Source organism: Macaca mulatta, chromosome 2, assembly GCF_049350105.2.
Source record: "Macaca mulatta isolate MMU2019108-1 chromosome 2, T2T-MMU8v2.0, whole genome shotgun sequence".
NCBI lineage: Eukaryota > Metazoa > Chordata > Mammalia > Primates > Cercopithecidae > Macaca > Macaca mulatta.
In genome coordinates, this window is record NC_133407.1 from 1,831,135 (window position 1) to 1,858,587 (window position 27,453).

Below are 27,453 nucleotides of genomic sequence, written 5' to 3' on the forward strand. Positions count from 1 at the left end.
CTGTCTCGATAAATAAATAAAAATAAACATGTTTTAAAACAGCCATGTGTGTTGGCGTGCCTATAGTCCCAGCCACTCGGGAGGCTGACATGGGAGGATCACTTGAGCCTGAGAGTTCAAGGCTGCAGCAAGTTACAGTCCCACCCCTGTGCCCCAGCCTGGGCAACAAAACAAGGCCCATTCTCTGAAAATATAAATAAATAAAGTCAAAAGTTATTTTAAAGAATGTAGGGAAAACTTTATGCACAAATAAAGCCATGTCTTTATTTTTTATAATAGTGAAAAATCAGAAATAAGCAGACTCTCAATAAGGAACTGGCAAAAGTAACAATGGTATAACCTATTGAAATAAATGCCGCTATTAAGTCATGCATCTTAAAATCATAATGCAAATAAAATGACATAAAAATTGTTCATAACATCATGAGAAATGAAAAATGAGGTTATAAAATTATATGTTTTTTTAAAACCTTGGAAATAAAAACCATTGGTAGAAAATATACCAAACTTTTTACCATTGGTTATGTTTGAACAATTGAAGTGGATTTTCCTCTGCTTTTTTCTCTGTGTTCCAAGTGTAACAAGAACACAGTAGGGCCGGGTGCAGTGGCTCACGCCTGTAATCCCAGCACTCTGGGAAGCTGAAGCGGACGGATCATGAGGCCAGGAGTTTGAGACCAGCCTGGCCAATATAGTGAAACCCCGTCTCTAGTAAAAATAAAAAAATTAGCTGAGCGTGGTGGCACTTGCCTGTAGTCCCAGCTACTTGGGAGGCTGGGGCAGAAGAATCGCTTGAATGCAAGAGGTGGAGGTTGCAGTGGGCCGAGATTGTGCCACCGCACTCCAGCCTGGGCGACAGAGCGAGACTGTGAAAAGAAAAGAAAAGGAAAGGGAAAGGGAAAGACATAGGATAACAAAATCAAAACATTAAAAATATAAGGCCTAAAACACAACAGATTCAGTTGTCAAACTAGTAACATCTTTATTTTGTCAAGATATTTAACAATATTAAAAAGTTCAGATTTCTTCATGGTCATGTCTTTTCCCAGCTTTTCAAAGATTCACTCAGTAGTAGAAACAGCCAAATGCTGCTACAACGCAGAACAAACTGTCCTAAAAAACAAATACAACACACACACACACACACACATCCAGAATGTTAGTACTCAAAAGGGAATGAGAGCAGCACAGGCAATCGAAACTAACACCATCTCAGATCTTTCCATTTTTTTTTCTTTTCTGAGGCAGGGTGTCACTCTATCACCCAGGCTGCAGTGCAGTGGTGTGATCTTGGCTCACTGCAGCCTTGACCTCCTGGGCTCAAGCAATCCTAACTCAGCCTTCAGAGTAGCTAGGACCACAGGGGCATGCCACCACATCGGGCTAATTTTGTGTATTTTTTGTAAAGATGAGGTCTCACTTGTTGCCCAGGCTGGTTTTGAACTCCTGGGATCAAGCAATCCACCCACATTGGTCTCCCAAAGTGCTGGGATCACAGGCATGAGCCACCTTGCTCAGCCACCAATTTTCAATCAGGAAGACTTTTTCCTTCTTCAAGAAGTGAAGGGTTTCCAGAGTATAGCTATGCTATTGCTTGCCTGAGGGTAACTACAAAATTGCTTGCTAAAAGGTTAGGATGGGTAAAGAATTAGATTTTCTGAATGTAGAAATAAAATGTGAACTAATGAACTTTAAGTAATACATATTCATAAAATAATTATTCACATATTTCCTGATTTATCGCAGACATAATGTATGAAATGCTTTGAGTTTCTTGGAGTAAACTGATGAGTAAAATTACTCATCCCAAGAAACTATGTTATAAGTACCACTGATAATAAGAACAACAGGACCTTGTCATAAATTCTGGATAAGAGAAAGTCTCTGGGTGTTTGTTCTTAATTGATAAAATTTATTCGTCCATCTTTTAGTTCAGAATCACAAAATGCTTTCCAGAGCTCAAATTGCTTAAAACACTTTTTAGGCACTTCTTACAAGATTTCCACCTGCCTCAGCAATTCCTGAACCACTAACCTCACCTCCAGCCTGGTAATGATGGGGTTAAAACAATTCCAACTCAACTACCTGATGATTAACCAAAAGCAAAATTCTTTGGTTTAGCCCAGCTCCCTGGCTCCTTGGGTGGATAACTCTGAACTGTGTTCTACAACAGTGCTGTGATAAAGGACCTGCTTTGTTTTTAACTTCCAGTCTCTCATGGAAGGATGCTTTTGTAAAATGCAATAAAAATAGATAACTCAGAACATGAAATGGAAAAAAAGAACATACAAAATACAGCCCCAGTTTTTTTTCTTAGATTCATTGCACAAAAGATTACTTCGTCAAATTGCTGTAAGATTTTCTACACCAACCCTTATACTCAATGTATGTGCTTACCTCATCATGGACCTGTAACAAACAGGTCACAGAGTGGTGTTGGTTTGTGCACCCCCGTGAGTGGCCCTGGTGGTGTTGGTTTGTGCACCCCCCTGTGAGTGGCCCTGGTGGTGCTGGTTTGTGCACCCCCCTGTGAGTGGCCCTGTCCTACAGCACCACCCAGAGTTCTCCAACAGGACTGAGCCCTGTTATCCACAGCAGTTTTCTGCTCAATGGCACATGATTTGCCCTCCTCTCTCATTTCCTCTGTCTCTACTAATGTTTCCTGGAATCTCCCAAAAAAAGTGCTTTTTTTTTTTTTTTTTTTTTTTGAGACAGAGTCCTGCTCTGTTGCCCAGGCTGGAGTGCAGTGGTACGATCCTGGCTCACTGCAACCTCCACCCTCTGAGTTCAAGCAATTCTCCTGCCTCAGCCTCCCAAGTAGCTGGGACTACAGGTGCCCGCCACCACGCCCAGCTAGTTTTTATATTTTTAGTAGAGATGGGGTTTCAGCATGTTGGCCAGGCTGGTCTTAAACTCCTGACCTCAGGTGATCCGCCTGCCTCAGCCTCCCAGAGTGCTGGGATTACAGATGTGAGCCACCACATCCGGCCTAAAGTTCTTTACTACATATTGTTCATTTGAATATTAAGTGGCCCCCACTGGATGTCAATAGGCAGAAATCGTGCCTGCCTTATTCATCATTATCCCTAGCCCCTCCAGTGCAGAAGCTGACACATAATAGGAGCTCAGAACTATTTGCTGAATGAATGAATTGTATCATCTAAAGATGCATTTTTTGGCCGGGCCCGGTGGCTCACGCCTGTAATCCCAGCACTCTGGGAGGCCAAAGCAGGCAGATCACCTGAGGTCAGGAGTTGGAGACCAGCCTGACCAAATAGTGAAACCTTGTCTCTACTAAAAAATACAAAAATTAGCCAAGCATGGTGGCATGCACCGGTAGTCCCAGGTACTCAGGAGGCTGAGGCAGGAGAATTGCTTGAACCTGGGAGGCAGAGGTTGCAGTGAGCCGTGATGGTGCCACCACTCTCCAGCCTGGGCGACAGAGCAAGACTCTATCAAAACAAAGAAACAAACAAAAAAGATGCAGTTTTAACTCCGAGAAGCAAAGAAAAAAAAAAACTCTCTTTTTTTTTTTTGAGATGGAGTCCCCCTCCGTCTCCGGGCTGGAGTACAGTGGCACAATCTCGGCTCACTGCAACCTCCGCCTCTGGGGTTCAAGCGATTCTCCTGCCTCAGTCTCCTGAGTAGCTGGGATTACAGGCGCCCACTACCACGCTCGGCAAAGTTTTATATTTTTAGTAGAGACAGGCTTTCACCATGTTGGCCAAGCTGGTCTCGAACTCCTGACCTCCTTGGCCTCCCAAAGTGCTGGGATTATAGACATGAGCCACTGCACCCGGCCTGAAACCTCCTTTTAAAGATTCCTCTTTAGTTTTGCTTAATTTTAATAAATGACTTTAAGATAAAGTAATAAATTTTGTTACTAAAAGAAAAATCACCTTTGCTCATGGAATCCCTGCCATCCAAATTTGTTTGCAACTTAGCAAAGCGTGATTTGTTCGAATGAACAAATAAGTGATTTTAAAGTTTTAGTTATAAATGATTACTTTAATAAGGATTATCAGGATTGAGTTTTAGAACACAGTGATTTATGGAGGAGTGGCTAAAAATAATTTTAAATAATATGCTAACTAAAGAATATGCTATTCACAAATTCAAACCATGAAAAATTATGTCATACGTAAACATGCAAGTTTCCTTGCCTATAAGCAGCACGCTAGGTTTCGGCTTTAGTAACACAAAAACTAACAGTCAAATCATTTCATCCAGAAGTCAAAGATGAATGACTAAGACTGCAGCGTCTTTCCATCCTAATCAATAGTGAGGAGTTTGACTTGCAGCACCCACGTCCTTAGAAAGGGAAAAGAGGTCTCCAAATACACTTACATTCATGAAAACATCATGAGTATAGTTGTCAGTGTCAGCATCCCAGAAACAGCGAGAAGCCATGCTAAAAAATCCAAGAATGAAGAATTACCAACAATCCAACAAGGACCTAAACGACACATATCTGCCATGAGCAAAAGTGTTCCTTAGTCCACTCTCACAGATCTGTACTTCCAAACCTTTCCCAGGTTGGTGCCCACAGAATACTGTGCTTGTACCAGAAAGTATACTGGGTCAGCTAGAGAAACCGGAGTCAGATGAAGCTGCTTGCGACTAGAGGTGATCAGCCAGGGACTCTGACAGCCTCAGGCCCTGCCTAATGGTTATAAGGATCAATACTAGAGATTTGTGTGTGACTTTTAATGAGCTCAGCTCCTGCACAATAACAGGACAAGGAAGGCACAGAAAGAGCCCAACAGATTTAGTCCAACCTGTTCATTTTATAGAGTCCCAGAAAAAGGAGCAAACTCTGAACTAGAATTCAGTCTTCTAACTAATTATAACTCCAGAAATATCTCTACAGAATGCTAAACTCCCTCGAAACTGGATGTTCTCCTCTCTGTAATTCTTGGATAAGAAAAAAAATTAGTCAAAATAAAAGCCAATTAAAAATCGAAACAACTTAAATGCCCAGTAGGACTGGATTGGTAAATGAAATTATGGTATTTCTCAGGATCCGAGAGAATTTTAAAGAGAAGAAAAAAAGAAATAATGATGTTTTCTGGCAACGAAATTCTAAGTAGACCTTAAAGAAAAGTTTTGCAAGACACAGTGATGTGTCCCTGTAGTCCCAGCTACTCAGGAGGCTGAAGCAGGAAGTATCATTGGAGCCCAGGGCTGTAGTATGTGATGATCACACCTGTGAACAGCCACTGCACTCCAGCCTGGGAGACACAGCAGGACCCTGGCTCTTAAAAAAACAAATTCCAAGAACATGAAAAGCTATTCACAATATAATGCTGAGTGAAAAAAATAGGCCGGGCGCAGTGGCTCACACCTGTAATCCCAGCAGTTTGGGAGGCTGAGGTGGGTGGATCACCTGAGGCTGGGAGTTTGAGACCAGCCTGCCACATGATGAAATCCCATCTCTACTAAAAATACAAAAGTTGGCTGGGCGTCGTGGCACACGCCTGTAATCCCAGCTACTCGGGAGGCTGAGGCAGGAGAATTGCTTGAACCCAGGAGGTGGAGGTTGCAGTGAGCTGAGATCGTGCCACTGCACTCCAGCCTTGGCGACAGAGTGAGACTCTGTCTCAAAAAATAATAATAAATAATAATAATGTTAAGTGAAAAAAAAAATTACAAATGTTTTACATTTCTATTAAACTATGTGTATGATTTATCATGCAAACACTTATTGAGCACTCAGTTTGTGCCATTCACTAGTCTAAGTGTTTTACGTGTATTAACTCACTGAATCCTATGAGGTACTATATAATTATACCCATTTAGTGAATGTGAAAACTGAGGATTAGAGAAATTAAGTGCACAAGGTCATACAACTAGGTGACAAAGCTTGCCTTTGAACCCAGGCAGTTCACAACCCATACCTACAGAGAAAGATATATATATACCTTATATTATATCGGTTCTTTCTTTTCCTGAAACAAAAGGCCTCACATATTCATTACTGAACCCAGCCTACTATCGCAGGGCATATAAACAAAGAGAAAAAATATATTCCCAATAAAACACGTCCAACTGTCCAGACGGTGGTGACATTTTCAGCTTGCGATGGTAAGATGGCTGTGACCCTGACACAGCGTGCATACATGTGCCAGCCAGCTCATGTGCAGCTCCTTACAGACGCAGCTTGGCTTTTCGGCAATGTCTCCTTTCCAGTTGTGCCTCATTTTATTACCAGTTTTCGTCCAGATCCACTGGAGAATGGGACGATTTGGCATTTGTTTCTTGGCCAAGAATCGCTTAATTTTAAAAGACTTGTGAGAAGACATGACAAGAAGCAGAATCAAGCACACAACACGAGAGTTGTTTTGTTTTGTTTGTGAGACAAAAATACAAAATAGTGAGACCCCAATTCTTTTATTTACTTCTATTTCTATTTCTATTTTAATTTTTTGAGAGGGAGTCCCACTCTGTCAACCAGGCTGGAGTGCAGTGGCACAATCTCGGCTTACCACAACCTTCACCTCCCAGGTTCAAGTGATTCTCCTGCCTCAGCCTTCCGAGTAGCTGGGATTACACACGTGCACCACACACACGCCTGGCTAATTTTTGTATTTTTTGAAGAGACAGGGTTTCACCATGTTGGCCAGGCTGGTCTCAAACTCCTGAGCTCAAGCAATTGGCCCGCCTCAGCCTCCCAAAGTGCTGGGATTACAGGTGTGACTTGGAAGAGGCATAATGGTACAGGTTGTAGCAGGCAATGCTCCCACCAAGAACAGTAAGAAAAGCTGGATAAAATGAATCAGAGAGCTGCCAAAGCAAACAGGCCTAGAGCAGGCAAAATTCCAGAAAGAGGTGAACTGTAGGAGGTAAGCTGATATTCTGCCGCGGACTTTTTCCTGGGGGATTTGCTGATATTCTGCCGCAGACTTTTTCCTGGGGGATTTGCTGATATTCTGCCACAGACTTTTTTCCTGGGGGATTTCCCAATTCAGGGCACAGGGCTGAGAATCTGGACCTTGCCTAGGCAGAGAACCAATTACTGAGGGAAAATTAAACTAGTAGGAGAGTTGGCGGTCTTTACTTTTTAAAATTTTTTATTAATTTTACTTTAAGACAGAGTCTTGCTCTGTGGCCCAGGCTGGAGTGCAGCAGCACGATCTCGGCTCACTGCAACCTCTGCCTCCCTGATTCAAGCAATTCTCATGTCTCAGCCTCCCAAATAGCTGGGATTACAGGCATGCAGCACCATGCCTGGCTTTTTTTTTTTTTTTTTTTTTGAGATGGAGTTTCACTCTGTCACCCAGGCTGGAGTGCAGTGGCGCAATCTTGGCTCACGGCAACTATCACCTCCCGGGTTGAAGTGATTCTCCTACCCCAGGTCCCAAGTAGCTGGGATTACAGCAGCCCGCCACCACGCCCAGTTAATTTTTGTATTTTTAGCAGAGATGGGGTTTCACCATGTTGGGCAGGCTGGTCTCAAACTCTTGACCTCAAGGGATCCACCCACCTAGGCCTCCCAAAGTGCTGGGATTACATGCATGAGCCACCATGCTTGGCCCTAATTTTTTGTATTTTTGGTAAAGACAGGGTTTCACCATATTGCCCAGGCTGGTTTCCAACTCCTGAGCTCAGGCAATCTGCCCGCCTTGGCCTTCCGAAAGTGGTAGGATTACAGGAGTGAGTTGCTGTGCCCAGCCGAGTCGGCAGTCTTAACAAAGCTAAGGAGGTAAAATGAGAGTCTGGAGGGAAGAAGATCCCATAAAAAAGGAAAAAGTAGAACTAAGCCTATCACATGGTAGGTTTTCTTTTCAAGACATGCTGAATTCAGGCTGGGCGCGGTGGCTCACGCCTGTAATCCCAACATTTTGGGAGGCTGAGGCAGGCAGATCACGAGGTCAGGAGATCGAGACAATCCCGGCTAACACGGTGAAATCCCGTCTCTACTAAAACTACAAAAAATTAGCCGGGCGTGGTGGCGGCGCCTGTAGTCCCAGCTACTCAGGAGGCTGAGGCAGGAGAATGGCGGGAACCCGGGAGGCGGAGCCTGCAGTGAGCGGAGATCGAACCACTGCACTCCAGCCTGGGCGACAGTGCAAGACTCCAGAAACTGTAAGTAGGAACCTAAAAAGCTAAGTGTCCTGACCAATATAATGGTCCTCCAGGTATGTCTATGTCCCAACCCCCATAACCTGTGCCTATGTTATGTTACATGGCAAAAAGGGCTTTGCAGATGTTTGATTAAATTAAGGTCTTGAAATGGGGTTATCCTGGATTATTCAGGTGGGTCCAGTTAAATCACAAGGGTCCTTACAAAAGTCAGAGTCAGAGAGTTGAAGATGCTGTTGGCTTTGAAATTGGAGGAAACGGCTTGTGGGCTAAGGAGTTCAGGGGCCTCTAACTGGAACAGACAAGGGAACGGCTTGTGGGCTGAGGAGTTCAGGGGCCTCTAACTGGAACAGACAAGGAAATGGATTCTCTATTAGAGCCTCCAGAAGGAATGCAGCCCTGCTGACATCTTCATTTCAGTTCAATGAAACCCATTTTGGATTTCTGACCTCCAGAACTGTAAAATAATATATTTGTGCCATTTTAAGCACTGGGTTTGTGATAATTTGTTACAGCAGCAACAGGAAACTAGTACGCTAAGGAAAAAGCCTATGATATGAAGAGCAAAGTTTTATGCTGAGGAGACAAGCTCTGAAAGTCAGTACCTGTTGGAGGTAGAGGCCTGTAGAGGCCAAATGAGCACTCGAGGTTCTTGGTTGAAAGACTTGGAGGGCTACAATTAAGAAACAAGGGGGCCAGGCACAGTGGCTCATGCCTGTAATCCCAGCAGTTTGGGAGGCCAAAGCGGGTGGACCACCTGAGGTCAGGAGTTCGAGACCAGCCTGGCCAACATGGTGAAACCCCATCTCTACTGAAAATACAGAAATTAGCCTGGCTTGGTGGTGGGCGACTATAATCCCAGCTACTCAGAAAGCTGAGGCAGGAGAATCACTTGATCCCGGGAGGCTGAGGTTGCGGTGAACCAAGATTGTGCCATTGCACTCTAGCCTGAGCAACAAGAACAAAACTCTTTCTCCAAAAAAAAAAAAAGAAAGAAAGAAACAAGGGTGAGCCAAGGACTTCAAGACCAGCCTGGGCAACATGGTGAAACCCCATCTCTACAAAAACATACAAAAATTAGTTGGGCATGGTGGCTCATGCCTACGGTCCCAGCTACTCGGGAGGCTGAAGCAGGAGGATCACTTCAGCCCAGGAGCCGGAGGTTGCAGTGAGCTGAGATCGCACTACTGCACTCCAGCCTGAGCAACAGAGTTGAGACTCTGTATCAAGAAAGAAAAAAAAAACAAAAGAAAAATGATGAATTTAAGATAGGGCCTTTTTAAAACCGCAACTCTCAGATGAGCTGGCACAAGAAAATAAAATTTTTTAAAAAGATCAAACTGTAACCCAACTTCAATTCAGCTCAGTACCTGAAGGTAAGCAGCCAATACTCTTCCCACACAGCAGAAGAAAGTTAAATCCTTTCTGGAAGAAAATAATATCATCTGGAGGTCTACAGTTCTTTTAAACGATGTCTAGGATTCAAACTAGGCACGCCAAGAGACAAAGTCATCTACGTGATTATCAAGAAAAACACAAGGGAAACAAACTCACACATGACCCAGACACCAGAGTAAGCATAAAACAACCTTCAAATCACTGCTGTGGCCGGGCGCCGTGGCGCACGCCTGTAATCCCAACACTCTGGGAGGCTGAAGGGGGCAGATCACTTGAGATCAGGAGTTCAGATGAGCCTGGTCAACATGGTGAAATCCTGTCACTACTAAAAATACAAAAGTTAGCCGGGTGTGGTGGTGGGCACCAGTAATCCCAATTACTTGGGAGGCTGAGGCAAGAGACTTGCTTGAACCCAGAAGGTGGCGGTTGCAGTGAGCTGAGATGGCGCCACTGCACTCCAGCCTGGGCGACAGACTGAGACTGTCTCAAAAATAGAATAAAATAAAATAAAATAACTAGTATGACTAAAATGTAGAAAGAGTGGGGAGCAATAGAAAAATATACGAATTGGCTGGGCGCAGTGGCTCACGCCTGTAATCCCAGCACTTTGAGAAGCCCAGCCTGGCTAACATGGTGAAACCTCATCTCTACTAAAAATACAAAATTTAGCTGGGCATGGTGTCGCATGCCCATAGTCTCAGCTACTTGGGAGGCTGAAGCACGAGAATCGCTTAAACCCGGGAGGCAGAGCTTGCAATGAGCCGAGGCCACACCACTGCACTCCAGCCTGGGTGACAGAGCGAGACTCCATCTCAAAAAAGAAAAATATATAAACTGAAGCACAGACAGGAAAAAGAAAAATCAGTAAAAAGCATAAGAGACATATGGAATACAGAGAAAAGACCAAACGCACATGTAACCTAAGTCCTAAAAAGCGAGCAGAGTGGATGAAGCAGCAGCAGTGTTTTCAAAGAGAACAGCCACCGCTGGGGCCCCGAGCTTCATTTCTAATGCCATTCTCCAACACACTGAACAGGGGCTCCTTGGAGAAACGGCTGAATTCTAGGGCTGGGGCAGGGAATGAACACAATGGAGCTTCTTATAGTGCTAGAAAGTAAGGAAGTGCTCAAAGAAACCCACAAGAGTAGAGTCAGTGGGACACAGGAATCCACTGAAAGCTCTCAGGGGCCAAAGCCGGACCCTCACTGGCTCCCCCAACCCACCGAGCCGTCTTTAAAAACTCTGCTCCTCAAATGCTGGGGAGGCCGATGCGTGAATTACTCTTTCTCCATTGCGATTCCTCTGAATCCGCTCTGTCTAGGCAGAGGGCAAGGTGAACCCACTGCGCAGTTATAGAAAGAGTAACTTTACAGTGATGAAACCTGAAAAGCACTACCTCAGGCAGGTAGTCAAAGTTCACATGAACAGTGATATGTCGTGCTGACAGTATGTACCATTGATATGATATGACGAGAATGGCATTTGACCTCTGTGATCTTCCTTCCAGAAACCTGTAACCCCAGACTAATCATCAGCAGAAAAATCCCAATGGAGGAACATTCTACAAAATACCTAACTAGTGCTCCTCAAAAATGTCAAGGTGATGCAAAGCAAGAAAGTCTGAGAAACTGTTACAGCCAAGAAGAGCCTAAAGAGACATTTAATGCGGCATCCTAGACAGAATCCTAAAGCAGAAAAAGGACGTTAGGAAAAAAACTAAAGAAATCAGAACAAGGTTTTATTTGATAACACTGTATCAACATTGGTTCATTGATTTTAACAAATGTTCCACACTATGTAGATGGTAACAACAGGGACTGCTATTGGTTCATTCATTTTAACAAATGCTCCATTCGATGGAGATGTTAACAATAGGAAGTCCAGGTGCGGCAGACCATGCCTGTAACCCCAGTGTTTTGGGAAGCCGAGGCAGGAGGACTAGTTAAGCCCAAGAGGTCAAAGCTGCAGTGAGCCACGATGGCACCACTGCACTCCAGCGTGGGTGACAGAGCAAGAACCGTCTCAATAACATAATTATCATTCTTATAGTAATAGGGGAAACTGGGTGTGGAGTACATGCAAACTCTGCAAATTTTCTATAAATCTAAAACTATTTTAAAATAAAAACTTGATTTTTTTATTTTTTTTTATTTTTTTTTTTGAGACAGAGTCTCACTCTGTTCCCCAGGCTGGAGTGCAGTGATGTGATCTCAGCTCACTGCAACCTCCACCTCCCAGGTTCAAGCAATTCTCCTCCCTCAGCCTCCCAAGTGGCTGGGGTTACAGGTGCTCACCACCACGCCCGGCTAATTTTTTGTAATTTTAGTAGAGATGGGGTTTCGCCATGGGGTTGGCCAGGCTGGTCTCGAACTCCTGACCTCAAGTGATCCAGCCACCTCAGTCTCCCAAAGTGCTGGGATTACTGGTGTGAGCCACCGCACATGGCCAAAAACAATTTTTTTTTTTTTTTTTTTGAGACAGAGTCTCGCTCTGTCGCCCAGGCTAGAGTGCAGTGGCGCCATCTCCACTCACTGCAAGCTCTGCCTCCCGGGTTCACGACATTCTCCTGCCTCAGCCTCCCGAGTAGCTGGGACTACAGGCACCCACCAACATGCCTGGCTAATTTTTTGTATTTTTAGTAGAGATGGGGTTTCACTGTGTTAGCCAGGATGGTCTCGATCTCCTGACCTCGTGATCCGCCCGCCTCGGCCTCCCAAAGTGCTGGGATTACAGGAGTGAGCCACCATGCCCGGCCTAAAAACTATTTTTTTTAAACAAAGGCAATGGCTAAGAATTTTCCCAAACTGATAAAAAAAAAAATCAACCTGGTTGGGTGCAGTGGCTCACACCTGTAATCCCAGGACTTTGGAAGGCCAAGCATGGTGCTGGGCACCTATAATCCCAGCTACTTGGGAGGCTGAGGAAGGAGAATCTCTTGAAACCAGGAGGCAGAGCGTGCAGTGAGCCAAGATCGCACCACTGCACTCCAGCCTGGGCGACAAGAGCAAAACTCCATCTCAAAAACAAAACAAAATCAACCCATAGATTCAAGAGACTCTGAGAGCTCCAAGCAGAATAAATATAAAGAAAGTAATAGTGGCTAGAGAGAACACATCATCTTCAATTGAATAATAAAACTTACAGCTGACTTATGAACAGAAACAATGGAAACTAGAAGACAATGTAATCACTTATCTACCTACCTACCTACCTATCTATCTATCTATCTGAGGCAGGGTCTCACTCTGTCACCCAGGCTGGAGTTCAGTGGCACAATCACGGCTCACTGCAGTCTCAACCCTCCCGGGTTGAGGACCTCAAGCCGTCCTCCCACCTCAGCCTCTCAAGTAGCTGGGACCACAGGCGTGTGCCACCATGCCCAGCTAATTTTTGTATTTTTTTGTAGAGACAGGGTTTTGCTGTGTTGCCAGGCTGGTCTGGAACTTCTGGGCTCAAGTGATCCTCCTGTCTCAGCTTCCCAAAGTGCTGGGATGACAGGTGTGAGCCACCATGCCCGGCCTTTATAACAGATGGATCCAGCTGATAGTATCTGAACTCCACGATCAACCTTAACCAGGTAAAAAGAGATGACCAGCTGTTTTGTACCTCCTGAGAAGATGCAATAAGATGACAGAAAACAGTCTTTCCCCAACCTCAAACCTATGGCTAATTAAGACTAGACCTAACTACTTATTTTCAAGAAGTACAGGAAATAGAAGACATACTAAACAATACCATAGGTATATAAATCAGCAAATGCCAGAATATAGGAAACTCTACAGGACAAACAAACCAATTTCTTCAACAAATAAATGGCAGGAAAATAAATAAATAAATAAATAAATGAATGAATGACTGGGCATGGTGGCTCACACCTGCAATCCCAGCACTTTGGGAGGCCAAGGTGGGTGGATCACCTGAGGTCAGGGGTTCGAGACCAACCTGGTCAACATGGTGAAACCCCATCTCTACTAAAAATACAAAAATTACCCGGGCGTGGTGGTGAGCACCTGTAATCCCAGCTACTCGGGAGGCTGAGGCAGGAGAATCACTTGAACCTGGCAGGCAGAGGTTGCAGTGAGCCAAGATCATGCCACTGCACTCCAGCCTGGGTGAGGAAGCAAGACTCCGTCATAAAAATAAAATTAAATGGCAGGATTAAAAGAGGAAAGAGAGAAATGAGGCAGCAAAAATGACAGATTAAAGTAAATTTAAAGCCAGATGCCATGGTGTGCACCTATAGTCCCAGCTACCTGGCAGGCTGAGGTGGGAGGCCCACTTGAGCCAAGGAGTTCTAGTCTGTAGTGTGTTATGATCACTTCTGTGAATAGCCACTGCACTCCAGCCTGGGCAATACAGCAAGATCCTATGTCTTAAAAAAAAAAAATCATAATTTACATATTAACCAAATGCAATGTGTAGACCTTATTTGAATCTTAATTTGAAAAAATTGTAAAAAAGAAAATAATAGGTCTGGCATGTTGGGTCAAACCTGTAATTCCACCATTTTAGGAGGCCAAGGCCGGTGAACTGCCTGAGCCCAGGAGTTCAAGACCAGACTGGCCAACAGAGTGTGACCCATCTCTGCAAAAAAATAAATAGAAAATTAGCCAGGTGTGGTGGTGCACATCTGCAGTCCCAGCTACTCAGGAGGCTGAGGTGGGAGGATCACTTGAGCCCAGGAGGCCAAGGCTACAATGAGCTGTGATAGTGCCACTGCACACCAGCCTGGGTGACAAAATGAGACCCTGTCTCTTTAAACAAAAAAAAAAAAAGAAAAGAAAGAAAACGTATATATACATATATGAGGCAATCTAGGATATCTGAACAATAACGGCATATTTTATGATATTGAGGACTGACAATATTTTAGAGATAATAAAGATATTTTACTTATGTATTTTTGAGACAGAGTCTCACTTTGTCACCCAGGCTGGAGTGCAATGGCATGATCTTGGCTCACTGCAACCTCTGCCTCCTGGGTTCAAGCAATTCTCTTGCCTCAGCCTCCTGAGTAGCTGGGATTACAGGTGTGTGCCATCACACCCAGCTAATTTTTGTATTTTTAGTAAAGACGGGGTTTCACCATGTTGGCCAGGCTGGTCTTGAACTCCTGACCTCAGGTGATCCGCCCGCCTCAGCCTCCCAAAGTGCTGGGATTACAGGTGTGACCCACCACACCAGGCCCCCCTCACTCTTATAAAGACACTCTTACTGAATTGTCAAAAGGACAGATACCTCGTAATATAGATGAATAAAACAAGAAGGAAAAATCCAGCTACTCACAATACTCCTTCACCTCTTTGTTCTCCAATCACTACTTGCACCACCATTTTGTATCGGTCAAATCCCATTTCTAGAAAGAAAAAATAAGGTTGTTTATAAGCAAATATGTAGTAAAATTACTTATTAAAGACAACTTTGCCTAGAAATGGACAAAAACATTCAATCCACAAGTACTTAATGAATATGATGGTAAGCCTGGGAGTCAGGAAGACATGAAGACAGACCCTAACTGTAACTCACCAGGTGTATAACCTTAGAAAGTGATTTAACTTTCCAGTTTAAGTCCCCTCATTAAACGGGAATATCAGTACCTACCTCCCAGGGTTGTTACAAGGTTAGATAAGATATAGTAGTATCTTTGTATTTATTTTTTTGAGATGGATTCTCGCTCTGTTGCCCACGCTGGAGTGCAGTGGCGAGATCTCGGCTCACCGCAACCTCTGTCTCCCGGGTTCAAGTGATTCTCCTACCTCAGCCTCCTCAGTAGCTGGGACTACAGGTATGCGCCACCACACCCGGCTAATTTTTGTATTTTTAGTAGAAAAGGCGTTTCACCATGTTGCCCAGGCTGGTCTCGAACTCCTGACCTCAGGTGATCCACTCACCTTGGCCTCCCAAAGTGCTGGGATTACAGGCATGAGCCACTGCGCCTGACCAGATATAGTAATCTAAAGCATCTAAACAGTGCTGTTAAATACTAGTCCCTCAATAAACCTCCTTCCTTCCTTTTTCCCCTACTGTAAATCAGCTACTGAGCTGAACCATACTAGTCCCTCAATAAACCTCCCTCCTTCCTTTCCCTGCTGTAAGTCAGCTACTGAGCTGAACCTTCAAGACAGAGAAATAAAGACGACGTTTTTCTCGCCTTAAAGAACTCACAGTAGTAAAGAACTCAAAGGACAATAGAAAAATAGGCCCGGCACGGTGGCTCACGCCTGTAATCTCAGCACTCTCGGAGGCCGAGGCCGGTGGATCACCTGAGGCCAGGAGTTTGAGACCAGCCTGGCCAACGTGGTTAAACCCTGTCTCTATTAAAAAATATAAACATTAGCCAGGCATGGTGGCAGGTGCCTGTAATCCCGGCTACTTGGGAGGCTGAGGCAGAAGAATTTCTTTTTTTTTTTTTTTTTTTTTTTTTTTGTGAGACGGAGTCTCGCTCTGTCGCCCGGGCTGGAGTGCAGTGGCGCGATCTCGGCTCACTGCAAGCTCCGCCTCCCGGGTTCACGCCATTCTCCTGCCTCAGCCTCCCGAGTAGCTGGGACTACAGGCGCCCGCCACCGCGCCCGGCTAATTTTTTGTATTTTTTAGTAGAGACGGGGTTTCACCGTGTTAGCCAGGATGGTCTTGATCTCCTGACCTCGTGATCCGCCCGTCTCGGCCTCCCAAAGTGCTGGGATTACAGGCTTGAGCCACCGCGCCCGGCCAGAAGAATTTCTTGAACCTGGGAGGCAGAGGTTGCAGTGAGCCAAGATCGCACCACTGCTCTCCAGTCTGGGCGACAAGGGCAAAACTCCACCTCCAAAAAGAAGAAAGAAAAAGAAAAGGAAATAGAAAAATAAATTGAGAATGCAATATGCTTATAATTCAAGGAGTGGCATGCATGATGTACACCAGGAACACAGAGCCAGTGGGGGCAGTTCCTCTGCCTGGGCAGTGGCAAGAAATCACTGGAGAAGACTTCTTGGAGGATGTGGCCGGCCAATAAGCTGAGCCTTGAGTGAGAGGGAACCAGGTCAGCCCCGTCTCTCTGCAGGCCTGAGACGGAGGGGCGCGTGCACAGCAGGAAGGGTCAGCCCCATCTCTCTGCAGGCCTGAGGCGCGTGCACAGCAGGAAGGGTCAGCCCCATCTCTCTGCAGGCCTGAGACAGAGGGGCGCGTGCACAGCAGGAAGGGTCAGCCCCATCTCTCTGCAGGCCTGAGGCGCGTGCACAGCAGGAAGGGTCAGCCCCATCTCTCTGCAGGCCTGAGACAGAGGGGCGCGTGCACAGCAGGAAGGGTCAGCCCCATCTCTCCGCACGCCTGAGACGGAGGGGCGCGTGCACAGCAGGAAGGCATGGGATCGCCAGAAAACTGTAAGCTGTTCGGTCAGACAGACAAGAAAAAAAATGAAGATTCCAGAGCAAAATGAGGTGATCCAGCACCATGTAGCTGTTTACCCCAGAAACTACATTCTAAAGCAGCAAAATCCTGAAAATTATCACTAACAGCAACTCTGAAGAGAAAAAAACAGAATGGGCATTTTTAAATCTTTCTACTTTTTTGACCAAGGAATAGTGGAAAGTTTTTTTAAACAAAAAAAAAAAGTGAAATAAGCGAAGCTAAAACAGAGCCAGCTCTCTCTGATGAACATACAGGTTCCAAGATTCCATTGTAAACTGGACCATCTGAAGACTACAGCGATCTCCCATGTGGGGCATGAGCCTAATACAGAGTGTTTAACAAAATCCTAAAAGACAGAGTCCAAGTAGTTTTTGAAAAACACTGCACACAACTCAGCGGAGCTACCTCCTTTCTCTCACCAATTCCGAATCCCTACAGAAATGTGTCTAGAATAATAAATACCCAACCCTTAAATCACAGTTCTGAGGGGAAAATCTGAGTCTCAGATATGGTGGGGAGAGGAACTTAAAAAAAAACCCACATCATATCACAGCAATTAAAAATCCCCCCATCATATCAGAGCAATTAAAAATCCCCCACATCATATCACAGCAATTAAAAATACCCCCATCATATCACAGCAATTAAAAATCCCCCCCATCATATCAGAGCAATTAAAAATCCCCACATCATATCAGAGCAATTAAAAATCCCCCCATCATATCACAGCAATTAAAAATACCCCCCATCATATCAGAGCAATTAAAAGTCCCCCCATCATATCACAGCAATTAAAAATCCCCCCATCATATCACAGCAATTAAAAATCCCCCCCATCATATCAGAGCAATGAAAAATCCCCACATCGTATCAGAGCAATGAAAAATCCCCCCATCATATCAGAGCAATGAAAAATCCCCCCCATCATATCAGAGCAATTAAAAATCCCCCCATCATATCACAGCAATTAAAAATCCCCCATCATATCACAGCAATTAAAAATCCCCCCCATCATATCAGAGCAATGAAAAATCCCCACATCATATCAGAGCAATGAAAAATCCCCACATCATATCAGAGCAATGAAAAATCCCCACATCATATCAGAGCAATGAAAAATCCCCACATCATATCAGAGCAATGAAAAATCCCCACATCATATCACAGCAATTAAAAATCCCCACATCATATCACAGCAATTAAAAATCCCCCCATCATATCACAGCAATTAAAAATCCCCCCATCATATCACAGCAATTAAAAATCCCCCCATTCATATCACAGCAATTAAAAATCCCCCCATTCATATCAGAGCAATTAAAAATCTCCCCCATCATATCAGAGCAATGAAAAATCCCCACATCGTATCAGAGCAATTATGATGTATGGCCACCACAAAATGAAATGCAGCCAAATGGCAATAAACAAAGATGCAGTCGCAAAAACAAAAGAGTAACAAAGAAGAACAAGCTACTGCTGGGTGCCGTGGCTCACGTCTGTAATCCCAGCGCTTTTGGAGGCTGAGGTAGGAGGATCTCTTGAGGCCAGGAGTTCAAGACCAGCCTAGGCAGCATGACAAGACCACCATCTCCACAAAACTTTTTTTTTTTTTTGAGACAGAGTTTCACTCTTGTTGCCCAGGCTGAAGTGCAATAGCGCGATCTTAGCTCACCGCAAACTCCGCCTCCCGGGTTCAAGCAATTCTCCTGCCTCAGCCTCCCGAGTAGCTAGGATTACAGGCATGCACCACCACACCCAGTTAATTTTGTATTTTTAGTAGAGATGGGGTTTCTCCATGTTGGTCATACTGGTCTCAAACTCCCGACCTCAGGTGATCCATCTGCCTCAGCCTCCCAAAGTGCTGGGATTACAGGCATGAGCTATCGCACCCGGTCCACAAAATAATTTTTCAAAAAATATTTAAGAAAAGAAAGAAACTTCAAGTGGAAGGAAGGGAGGGAGGGAGTTGTGTAACAGAAAAAATTTGACTGGGCACGGTGATCAACCTGGAGAAACTCCATCTCTACTAAAAGTACAACATTAGCGGGGCATGGTGGTGCAGGCCTGTAATCCCAGCTACTTGGGAGGCTGAGGCAGGAGAATCGCTTGAACCCGGGAGCCGGAGGTTGCACTGAGTCAAGATCGCACCATTGCACACCAGCCTGGGAAACAAGACCGAAACTTCGTCAAAAAAAAAATAAAAGAAAGAAAAAAATCAACCTAGAAAATACTACAAATCAACGAACAAAGAGTTATTCCTCACATTTACTTCACAATACTAGAACAATGTAAGCTTATAAACTCAGTGAAACAAGAACTCAATCAGGTTATGGATTTTTTTTTTTTTTTTTTTTTGGAGACAGAGTTTTGCTCTTGTCGCCCAGGCTGGAGCGCAATGGCGAGTTCTCGGCTCACTGCAACCTCTACCTCCCAGATTCAAGCGATTCTCGTGCCTCAGCCTCCCAAGTAGCTGGGATTACAGGCACACACCACCACGCCCAGCTAAATTTTGTATTTTAGTAGAGACAGGGTTTCACTATGTTGCCCAGGCTGGTCTCGAACTCCTGACCTCAAGTGACCCACCCACCTTGGCCTCCTAAAGTGCTGGGATTACAGGTATGAGCCACCTCACCTGGCCTGTTTTGTTTCGTTTTTGTTTTTTTGGAGACAGGATCTCCCTAAGTCGCCCAGGCTGGACTGCAGCGATGCGATCTCAATTCACTGCAACCTCCACCTTCTGGGTTCAAGCAATTCTCCTGCCTCAGTCTCCCAAGTAGCTGGGACTACAGGGGTGCACCACCACACCTGGCTAATTTTTTGTCTTTTAGTAGAGTCGAAGTTACACCATGTTGCCCAGGGTGGTTCTCGAACTCCTGAGCTCAGGCGATCTGCCCGCCTTGGCCTCCCGAAGTGCTGGGATTACAGGCGTGAGGCACCGCGCCCGGCCTCAGTCAGGTTATTAAGCAACATAAACAGATGAAAAGAAAGACCACGGCCCTAGGGAACAAACAGAACACCCAGAAAAGATCATTCCAGAACCAATAAATTCAAATGGCAAGAAAAAAGACACAAATGAAAACAATTACTGGTTTAAGAAAATCATGAGTAAATGGCAATAGAAAAGGAAGAAGTCTGGGCAATATGGCAAAACCCCGTCTCTACAAAAAATACAAAAATTAGCCAGGCGTGGTGGCGGCGCCTGTAGTCCCAGCTACTCGGGAGGTGGAGATGGGAGGACTGCTTGAGGCTGCAGTGAGCCAAGACTGCACCACTGCATTCCAGCCTGGCGGACAGAGTGAGACCCTGTCTCGAAAAAAAAGAAAGAAAGAAAAAAGAAATTATGGCAAAGAAAAACTAATAAATATAGAAGGCAAAGATGGCTTAACCTAACAATATTTGGTGTCCTGAAGACAAGGAAGTAACAAGTGGAACAGGAAACATATTCAGAGATGTAAGGAAATTTCCTTTATGTGGAAAGAATAAAGTCTGCAGATTGAAAGTTATAAAACACTCATTAGAAAGTCAGAATCTTTAGAAAAGCTACTGAGCATAAAGGTGAAGATGAGGATTCTTTATTTATTTATTATTTATTTATTTACTGAGACAGAGGCTCGCTCTGTCGCCCAGGCTGGAGTGCAGTGGCACGATCCTGGCTCACTGCAACCTCCTTCACCTCCCAAGTTCAAGCAATTCTCCTGTCTCAGCCTCCCAAGAAATCCCAGCATTTTGGGATGCTGAGACGGGTGGGTCACCTGAGGTCAGGAGTTTGAGACCAGCACACCCGGATAATTTTTGTTTTGTTTCATTTTTTTGAGACAGAGTTTCACCCCTGTTGGCCAGGCTTAAGTGCAATGGCGTGATCTCGGCTCACTGCAACCTCTGCCTCCTGGGTTCAAGCGATTCTATTGTCTCAGCCTGGGATTACAGGCATGCACCACTATGCCCGGCTAATTTTGTATCTAAAGAGACAGGGTTTCTCCATGTTGGTCAGGCTGGTCTCAAACTCCCCACCTCAGGTGATCCACCCGCCTCGGCCTCCCTAAGTGCTGGGATTACAGGTGTGAGCCACCACGACTGGCCACTAAATTTTGTATTTTTAGTAGTGACGGAGTTTCACCATATTGTTCAGGGTGGTCTAAAACTCCTGACCTCAGGTAACCCAACCATCTAGGCCTCCCAAAGTGCTGGGAATATAGGCGTGAGCCACCATGTCCAGCCAAAGGTGAGGATTCCTTAAGCAGAGAACATCAAGCTGGGCTCAGATTTCTTGACAGACAAGTTACCACTGAATGTCAGAAGGCAATGAAGCACAAGAGTCAAGAAAACAAATTATTACCTCAAAAATATATTTATCCGGCCAGGCGCGGTGGCTCAAGCCTGTAATCCCAGCACTTTGGGAGGCCGAGACGGGTGGATCACGAGGTCAGGAGATCGAGACCATCCTGGCTAACACAGTGAAACCCCGTCTCTACTAAAAAATACAAAAAAACTAGCCGGGCGAGGTTGCGGGCGCCTGTAGTCCCAGCTACTCGGGAGGCTGAGGCAGGAGAATGGCGTGAACCCGGGAGGCAGAGCTTGCAGTGAGCTGAGATCCGGCCACTGCACTCCAGCAAGGGGGACAGAGTGAGACTCCGTCTCAAAAAAAAAAAAAAATATATATATATATACATATATATATATATATATATTTATCCAAAGTATATTCTACTTTTTGCAGGGGGAGGCGGGGGATGGAGTCTCGCTCTGTTGCCAGGCTGGAGTACAGTGGCACTATCTTGGCTCACTGCAGACTCTGCCTCCCAGGTTCAAGTGATTCTCCTGCCTCAGCCTCCCAAGGAGCTGGGATTACAGGTGCCCACTACCATGCCCGGCTAATTTTTGTATTTTTAGTAGAGACAAGGTTTCAGCATGTTGGCCAGGCTGGTCTCAAACTCCTGACCTCAGGTGATCCGCCTAGCTCCGCCTCCCAAAGCACCGGGATTACCAGCATGAGCCACCGCGCCTGGCCCATAGTATATTCTACTTTAAAGGCAAAAGGCAGGCGCTCTCAAACACGAAAGAACCCAGGGAAGACAGCATTTCGGAGTCCTTTCTAAAAACAACTTACGACAAGATCTCATCATCTAAGAGCTGAAATAAAGAACTCTTCCCAGCTACTTCAGAGGCTGAGGCAGGAGAATCGCTTGAGCCCGGGAGGCCGAGGCTGCAGTGATCTGAAGTCACACCACTGCCCTCCAGCCTGAGTGACAGAGAAAGACTCTGTCTCAAAAAAAGAAAAGAAATCAAGAACTCAACCATGAAAATGACATGGTCAAGGGACTAAACAGGAGAAAACTGATCCAGTTACAGAATGAATATGATATGACTATGGGAAACAGGTCTACAATATCCCATTGTCATTTGTCCATATATATATATAAAATGTAGAAAAGAAGTCTGTTGTAATGTTCGCCTAGTTTTTTTTTTTTTGGAGACAGAGTCTCACTCTGTCGCCCAGGTTATAGCACAGTGGCATGATCTTGGCTCACTGCAATCTCTGTCCCTGGGCTCAGGTGATCCTTACACCTTAGCCACCCAAGTAGCTGGGACTACAGGTGCACACCAGCAGCCTGGCTAATTTTTGTATTTTTTGTAAGAGACAGGATTTTGCCATGTTGGCCAGGACAGTCTTGAACTCCTGGGCTCAAGAGATCTGCCCGCCTCGGCCTCCAAAAGTACTGGAATTATAGGCATGAGCCACTGTGCCTGACCAATATTAATGATTGTTTATTGGTGGTGGCATTCAGGTGATTTTTCTCATTTTATTTTTCTAGTGTTTAAATTTTGTATAATGAATGTGTACCATTTTTTGCAAAAAATCTTAACAATGAACCTTCATTCAAAAGTCTAAAAACAAAAATGCTAATATACTAACAGCAGTTAATTCTGGGTGATGGAAATACACAGGATTGCTATTTTCTTCTTTGTACTTTTCTGTATTTTTTAATTTCTAAAACTTAAAACAAATTCAGAAAAAACAGTAAACACAAATATATATATATATATGTATTTTGTTGTTGTTGTTGTTGAGACAGAGTCTCGCTTTGTCGCCCAGACTGGAGTGCAGTGGCCGGATCTCAGCTCACTGCAAGCTCCGCCTCCCGGGTTCACGCCATTCTCCTGCCTCAGCCTCCCGAGTAGCTGGGACTACAGACGCCCACCACCTCGCCCGGCTAGGTTTTTGTATTTTTTAGTAGAGACGGGGTTTCACCGTGTTAGCCAGGATGGTCTCGATCTCCTGACCTTGTGATCCGCCCGTCTCGGCCGCCCAAAGTGCTGGGATTACAGGCTTGAGCCACCGCGCCCGGCCCAAACACAAATATTAAATAGTAACTGCCTTTGGTTAATATTTTAAAACTTTAAGGGCCCAGGCGCAGTGGCTCATGTCTGTAATCCCAGCACTTTGGGAGGCCGAGGTGGATGGATCACCTGAGGTCGGGAGTTCGAGATCAGCCTGACCAACAAGGAGAAACCCCGTCTCTACTAAAAATACAAAAATTAGCCGGGCGTGGTGGCACATGCCTGTAATACCAGCTACTCTGGACGATGAGTCAGGAGAATCACTTGAACCTGGGAGATGGAGTTTGCACTGAGCTGAGATCACGCCACTGCACTCCAGCCTGGGCAACAAGAGCAAAACTCCCATCTCAAAAAAAAACTTTATGGATACTTTTTTGTATGGTCTAGGTTTATTACAATGAGCATGTATTACTTTTATGAAGATATTCCTTCCCTTCAAAAAATGGTGTCTTCCAAGAAGAGCAGATAGAAATAGGACAGGCACGGTGGCTCACACCTGTAATCCCAGCACGTTGGGAGGCCAAGGCATGCTGAACTCTTGAGGGTCAGGAGTTCAGACCAGCCTGGCCAACATGGTGAAACCTTGTCTCTACTAAAAATACAAAATTAGCCACGTGTGGTGGCGCATGCTTGAAATTCCAGCTGCTTGGGAGGCTGAGGCAGGAGGATCACTTGAGCCCAGGAGGAGGAGGTTGCAGTGAGCTGAGATCACAACACTGCACTCCAGCCTGGGCAACAGAGTGAGACTCTGTCTCAAAAAGATTTAAAAAAAAAAGAACTTTTCAGATGGCGTAACATCATTAACAAGAGAGACCAGGTGCGGTGGCTCACGCCTGTCATTCCAGCCCGTTGGGAGGCCGAGGTGGGAGAATCACTTGCGGCCAGGAGCTCAAGATCAGCCAGGGCACAGGCAAGACACCATCTCTACAAACAATTTAAAACTTAAAAAATTAGCTAAGCATGGTGGCACAAGCCTGTAGACCCAGCTACTTGGGAGGCCAAGAGGGGAGGATCACTTGAGCCAGGAGGTCAAGGCTGCAGTGACCCATGTTCACGCCACTGCACTCCACCCTGGGCAAAAAAGCAAGACCCTATTTCAAAAACGAAACAAAACAGACAGAGAGACAAAGAGAACAGGGTAGGAAAAGCACAAAATATGCTCTACAGATGTAGTTTGGTAGGGTGGAGGGCTGAGTAAGGGACGTAGTTAAGGATGAGGGAGGAGGGATGGACTGCGGGTAGTGGAGGGCTGAGTAAGGGAAGTAGTTAAGGATGAGGGAGGAGAGATGGACTGCGGGTACTAAATGCCAGGCTGAGGAACTGACAGCTTGGGGGAAGAAACAACCAAGAAATAAGGGGAAAGGCGTCCCTGTACTTTCTGGCCTTTCTGAATACTAAGATTTTTTGGACAGTGGTTCCCTGTAATGTTTTATTCCACATCTTCACTCTTTCTCACCATCTGTAAAAACTTACATGAGTAAAAGTCACCAAATAATTAGAGAAGACAAGACACAGAAGAAGTTGTATTTGATAGAATCCACAGCTAACATTTTTTTTTTTTTTTTTTTTTTTTTTTGAGGCGGAGTCTCGCTCTGTCGCCCAGGCTGGAGTGCAGTGGCGTGATCTCGGCTCACGGCAAGCTCCGCCTCCCGGGTTCCCGCCATTCTCGTGCCTCAGCCTCCCGAGTAGCTGGGACTACAGGCGCCGCCACCACGCCCGGCTAATTTTTTTGTATTTTTAGTGGAGACGGGGTTTCACCGTGTTAGCCAGGATGGTCTCGATCTCCTGACCTCGTGATCCGCCCGTCTCGGCCTCCCAAAGTGCTTGGATTACAGGCTTGAGCCACCGCGCCCGGCCCACAGCTAACATTCTATTTAAGTTTTTATTTTTAATAGAGATGTTTAATTTTTTTAATTTTGCTTTTTTTTTTTTTTGAGACAGAGTCTCGCTCCCTCACCCAGGCTGGAGTGCAGTGGCACAATCTCAGCTCACTGCAACCTCCACCTCCCACGTTCAGGTGATTCTCCTGCCTCGGCCTCCCAAGTAGCTGGGACTACAGGCGCCCGCCACCACACCCAGCTGTTTTTTGTACTTTTAGTAGAGATGGGGTTTCACCGTGTTAACCCAGAATGGTCTCGGTCTCCTGACCTCGTGATCCACCCGCCTCAGCCTCCCAAAGTGCTGGGATTACAGGTGTGAGCCACCGCGCAGCCTTTATTTTGCTTTTTAATAGACATGAGGTCGGCCAGGTGTAGTGGCTCACGTCTGTAATCCCAGCACTTTGGGAGGCCGAGGCGGGTGGATCACCTGAGGTCGGGAGTTCGAGACCAGCCTGACCAACATGGAAAAACCCCGTCTCTCCTAAATATACAAAATTAGTCAGGCGTGGTGGCGCATGCCTGTAATCCCCGCTACTCGGGAGGCTGAGGCAGGAGAATCGCTAGAACCCGGGAGGCAGAGGTTGCAGTGAGCTGAGAACGCACCATTACACTCCAGCCTGGGCAACAAGAGTGAAACTCTGTCTCAAAAAAAAAAACAAACAAACAAACAAACGACATGAGGTCTCACCATGTTGCCCAGGCTGGTGTTGAACTCCAGAACTCACGCAATCTTCCTGCCTTGGCATGCTAAAGCGTTGGGTTTACAGGCGCCAGCCACCATACCTGGCCCCAATGTCCTTTGTTTAAAGATGGACAAGGGGGCAAATGGGTAACACTGAGTCTTTGAAGAGAATGAGTCATTTCCAGTTATCAGCATGATTACCTTTTAATTTATCTTTAATGTTTTCTGATAAATGTTTTGTGAGCTGAGGCATTTCTTCTGGAGAATATTGAGCATTTGCCAGTTCCTCCTTGAGCACAGCATGGATACAGTCTTTCACCACAGAGGGCCTGAACCTGAATGGAAAAATCTGTGAACATCTAGTCGGTGACTCCAAAACCCCAGCTTACCTTCACACCTCAACTTCTCCCATCTGTCATTAGTACCACTTAATCCTTTTTGATATTTTTTATTATAAAATATAAACAAATTAAGACAAATCATAGGCCACATATGTATCTTCAACCTGGACCTGCACTGAACTTCAACACATTCCAACTGATGCTCCATCTGGAAGTTTATTAGGCAACTCAATACATCCAGTAATGAGCTTCTCATACTCCCCTCTCCCTCAAAACAAAATATATATTTGTTGTCAATCTTGTTCTGCACACTTTCACAAAATAAAATAAAATAAATAAAATAAAAAATACGGCAGAATGGCATTCTGAGTATTCAGAACCTTTTCCCAAGATAACTAAGCATATCTTTTTCTGTGTTCATTCTACCCAAGGGAAAATTTCTGTATGAAATTTGTATCACTTTTTCTGTGAGTTACCAAGAGAATAAAAATAAAGAAATTTGTATCACATTATAATCAAAACTCCTGGTTTCCATATTTGCCAAGCATGAGATTCAGCAATCCGGTTTCAAACAACAGAGGAGACTGGATCGTGTTTTTAAATCTGTGTCCGTGAGTGTGTAAAGTGAGTGACGTTACAGACCCAGCTGAGTGCCCTCTGCTCTGGCCCGTGAGCCTTAATCCCGGGAAGGTCTCCGTGCGGTGGTCTAAGGGCCTCCGGATCCCGCCTGGTAGGACTTTGCACACATGCAGCTCCCACGCCGGGAGGGAGCCCATCCTGGCACCCGTGCGCACACGGTAACCCTCGAATCACGGCTGAACGGCATCCCACGCGATGGCCTCCTGCCCCTATTCCACCCATCTCCTTACTCGGGACGCCATCCTGGGTTTCCCAGGGCCAGCCATTCCCGCGGCGCCACCCTAAGACGCGCCCTGCGCCCCAACACTGTGGCCGCGGGTGGGGTCCCCTGCGGCGGGAGGGCCGTCCGGACGTCAGAGCGGGGCCGCCCTCCCGCCTCGCGCCCCCCGCCCCGCAGACCCCGCGCGTCCCCCGCGCTCCTTCCGTGGCCCAGGTCCCAGGCGAGCTCCGCCCCTCAGACCAGCGCGCTCGAGGTCGCCCCGCCACAGCCCGTCCTCTACCCGCCTCTGCTGGAAAACAGGCCGCAGAATATAGGTGTTCTCCGGCTCCGAGTTCTTCTCAGCCTCGGGCACCCCGTCGCCCACCAAGAAGGACACCCCGGTGGACGTGGCCATGGCCGGGGCTTCTCGGTCCGGGCGTCGCTCGCGACGAAGGCCTGGCGGGTTGCGGCAGCCGCCGGCAGCTGGGAAAGCGTCTCCAGGGCAAC

General features: G+C 45.8%; 1 protein-coding gene across 4 annotated transcripts; it reads right to left on the reverse strand.

The window, feature by feature from the left end:
- Window positions 1-606: 606 nt before the first annotated feature.
- Window positions 607-27,453, reverse strand: DYNLT2B (dynein light chain Tctex-type 2B). 4 transcript variants are annotated; one of them, XM_077991131.1, is made up of 6 exons: window positions 27,252-27,453; window positions 25,969-26,102; window positions 14,767-14,836; window positions 9,453-9,507; window positions 4,348-4,411; window positions 958-1,113 (listed from the first exon to the last, which is right to left on the reverse strand). In XM_077991131.1, the coding sequence occupies exons 1-5, from the start codon at window positions 27,359-27,361 to the stop codon at window positions 4,382-4,384; spliced, it is 399 nt and encodes a 132-aa protein (XP_077847257.1). In that variant the 5' UTR covers window positions 27,362-27,453; the 3' UTR covers window positions 958-1,113; window positions 4,348-4,381. The 4 variants fall into 4 exon arrangements, with proteins under 4 accessions (XP_077847256.1, XP_077847257.1, XP_077847258.1 ...); XM_077991130.1 differs by lacking the exons at window positions 958-1,113; window positions 9,453-9,507 and adding an exon at window positions 607-866; XM_077991132.1 differs by lacking the exon at window positions 9,453-9,507 and having other exon boundaries at window positions 958-1,108.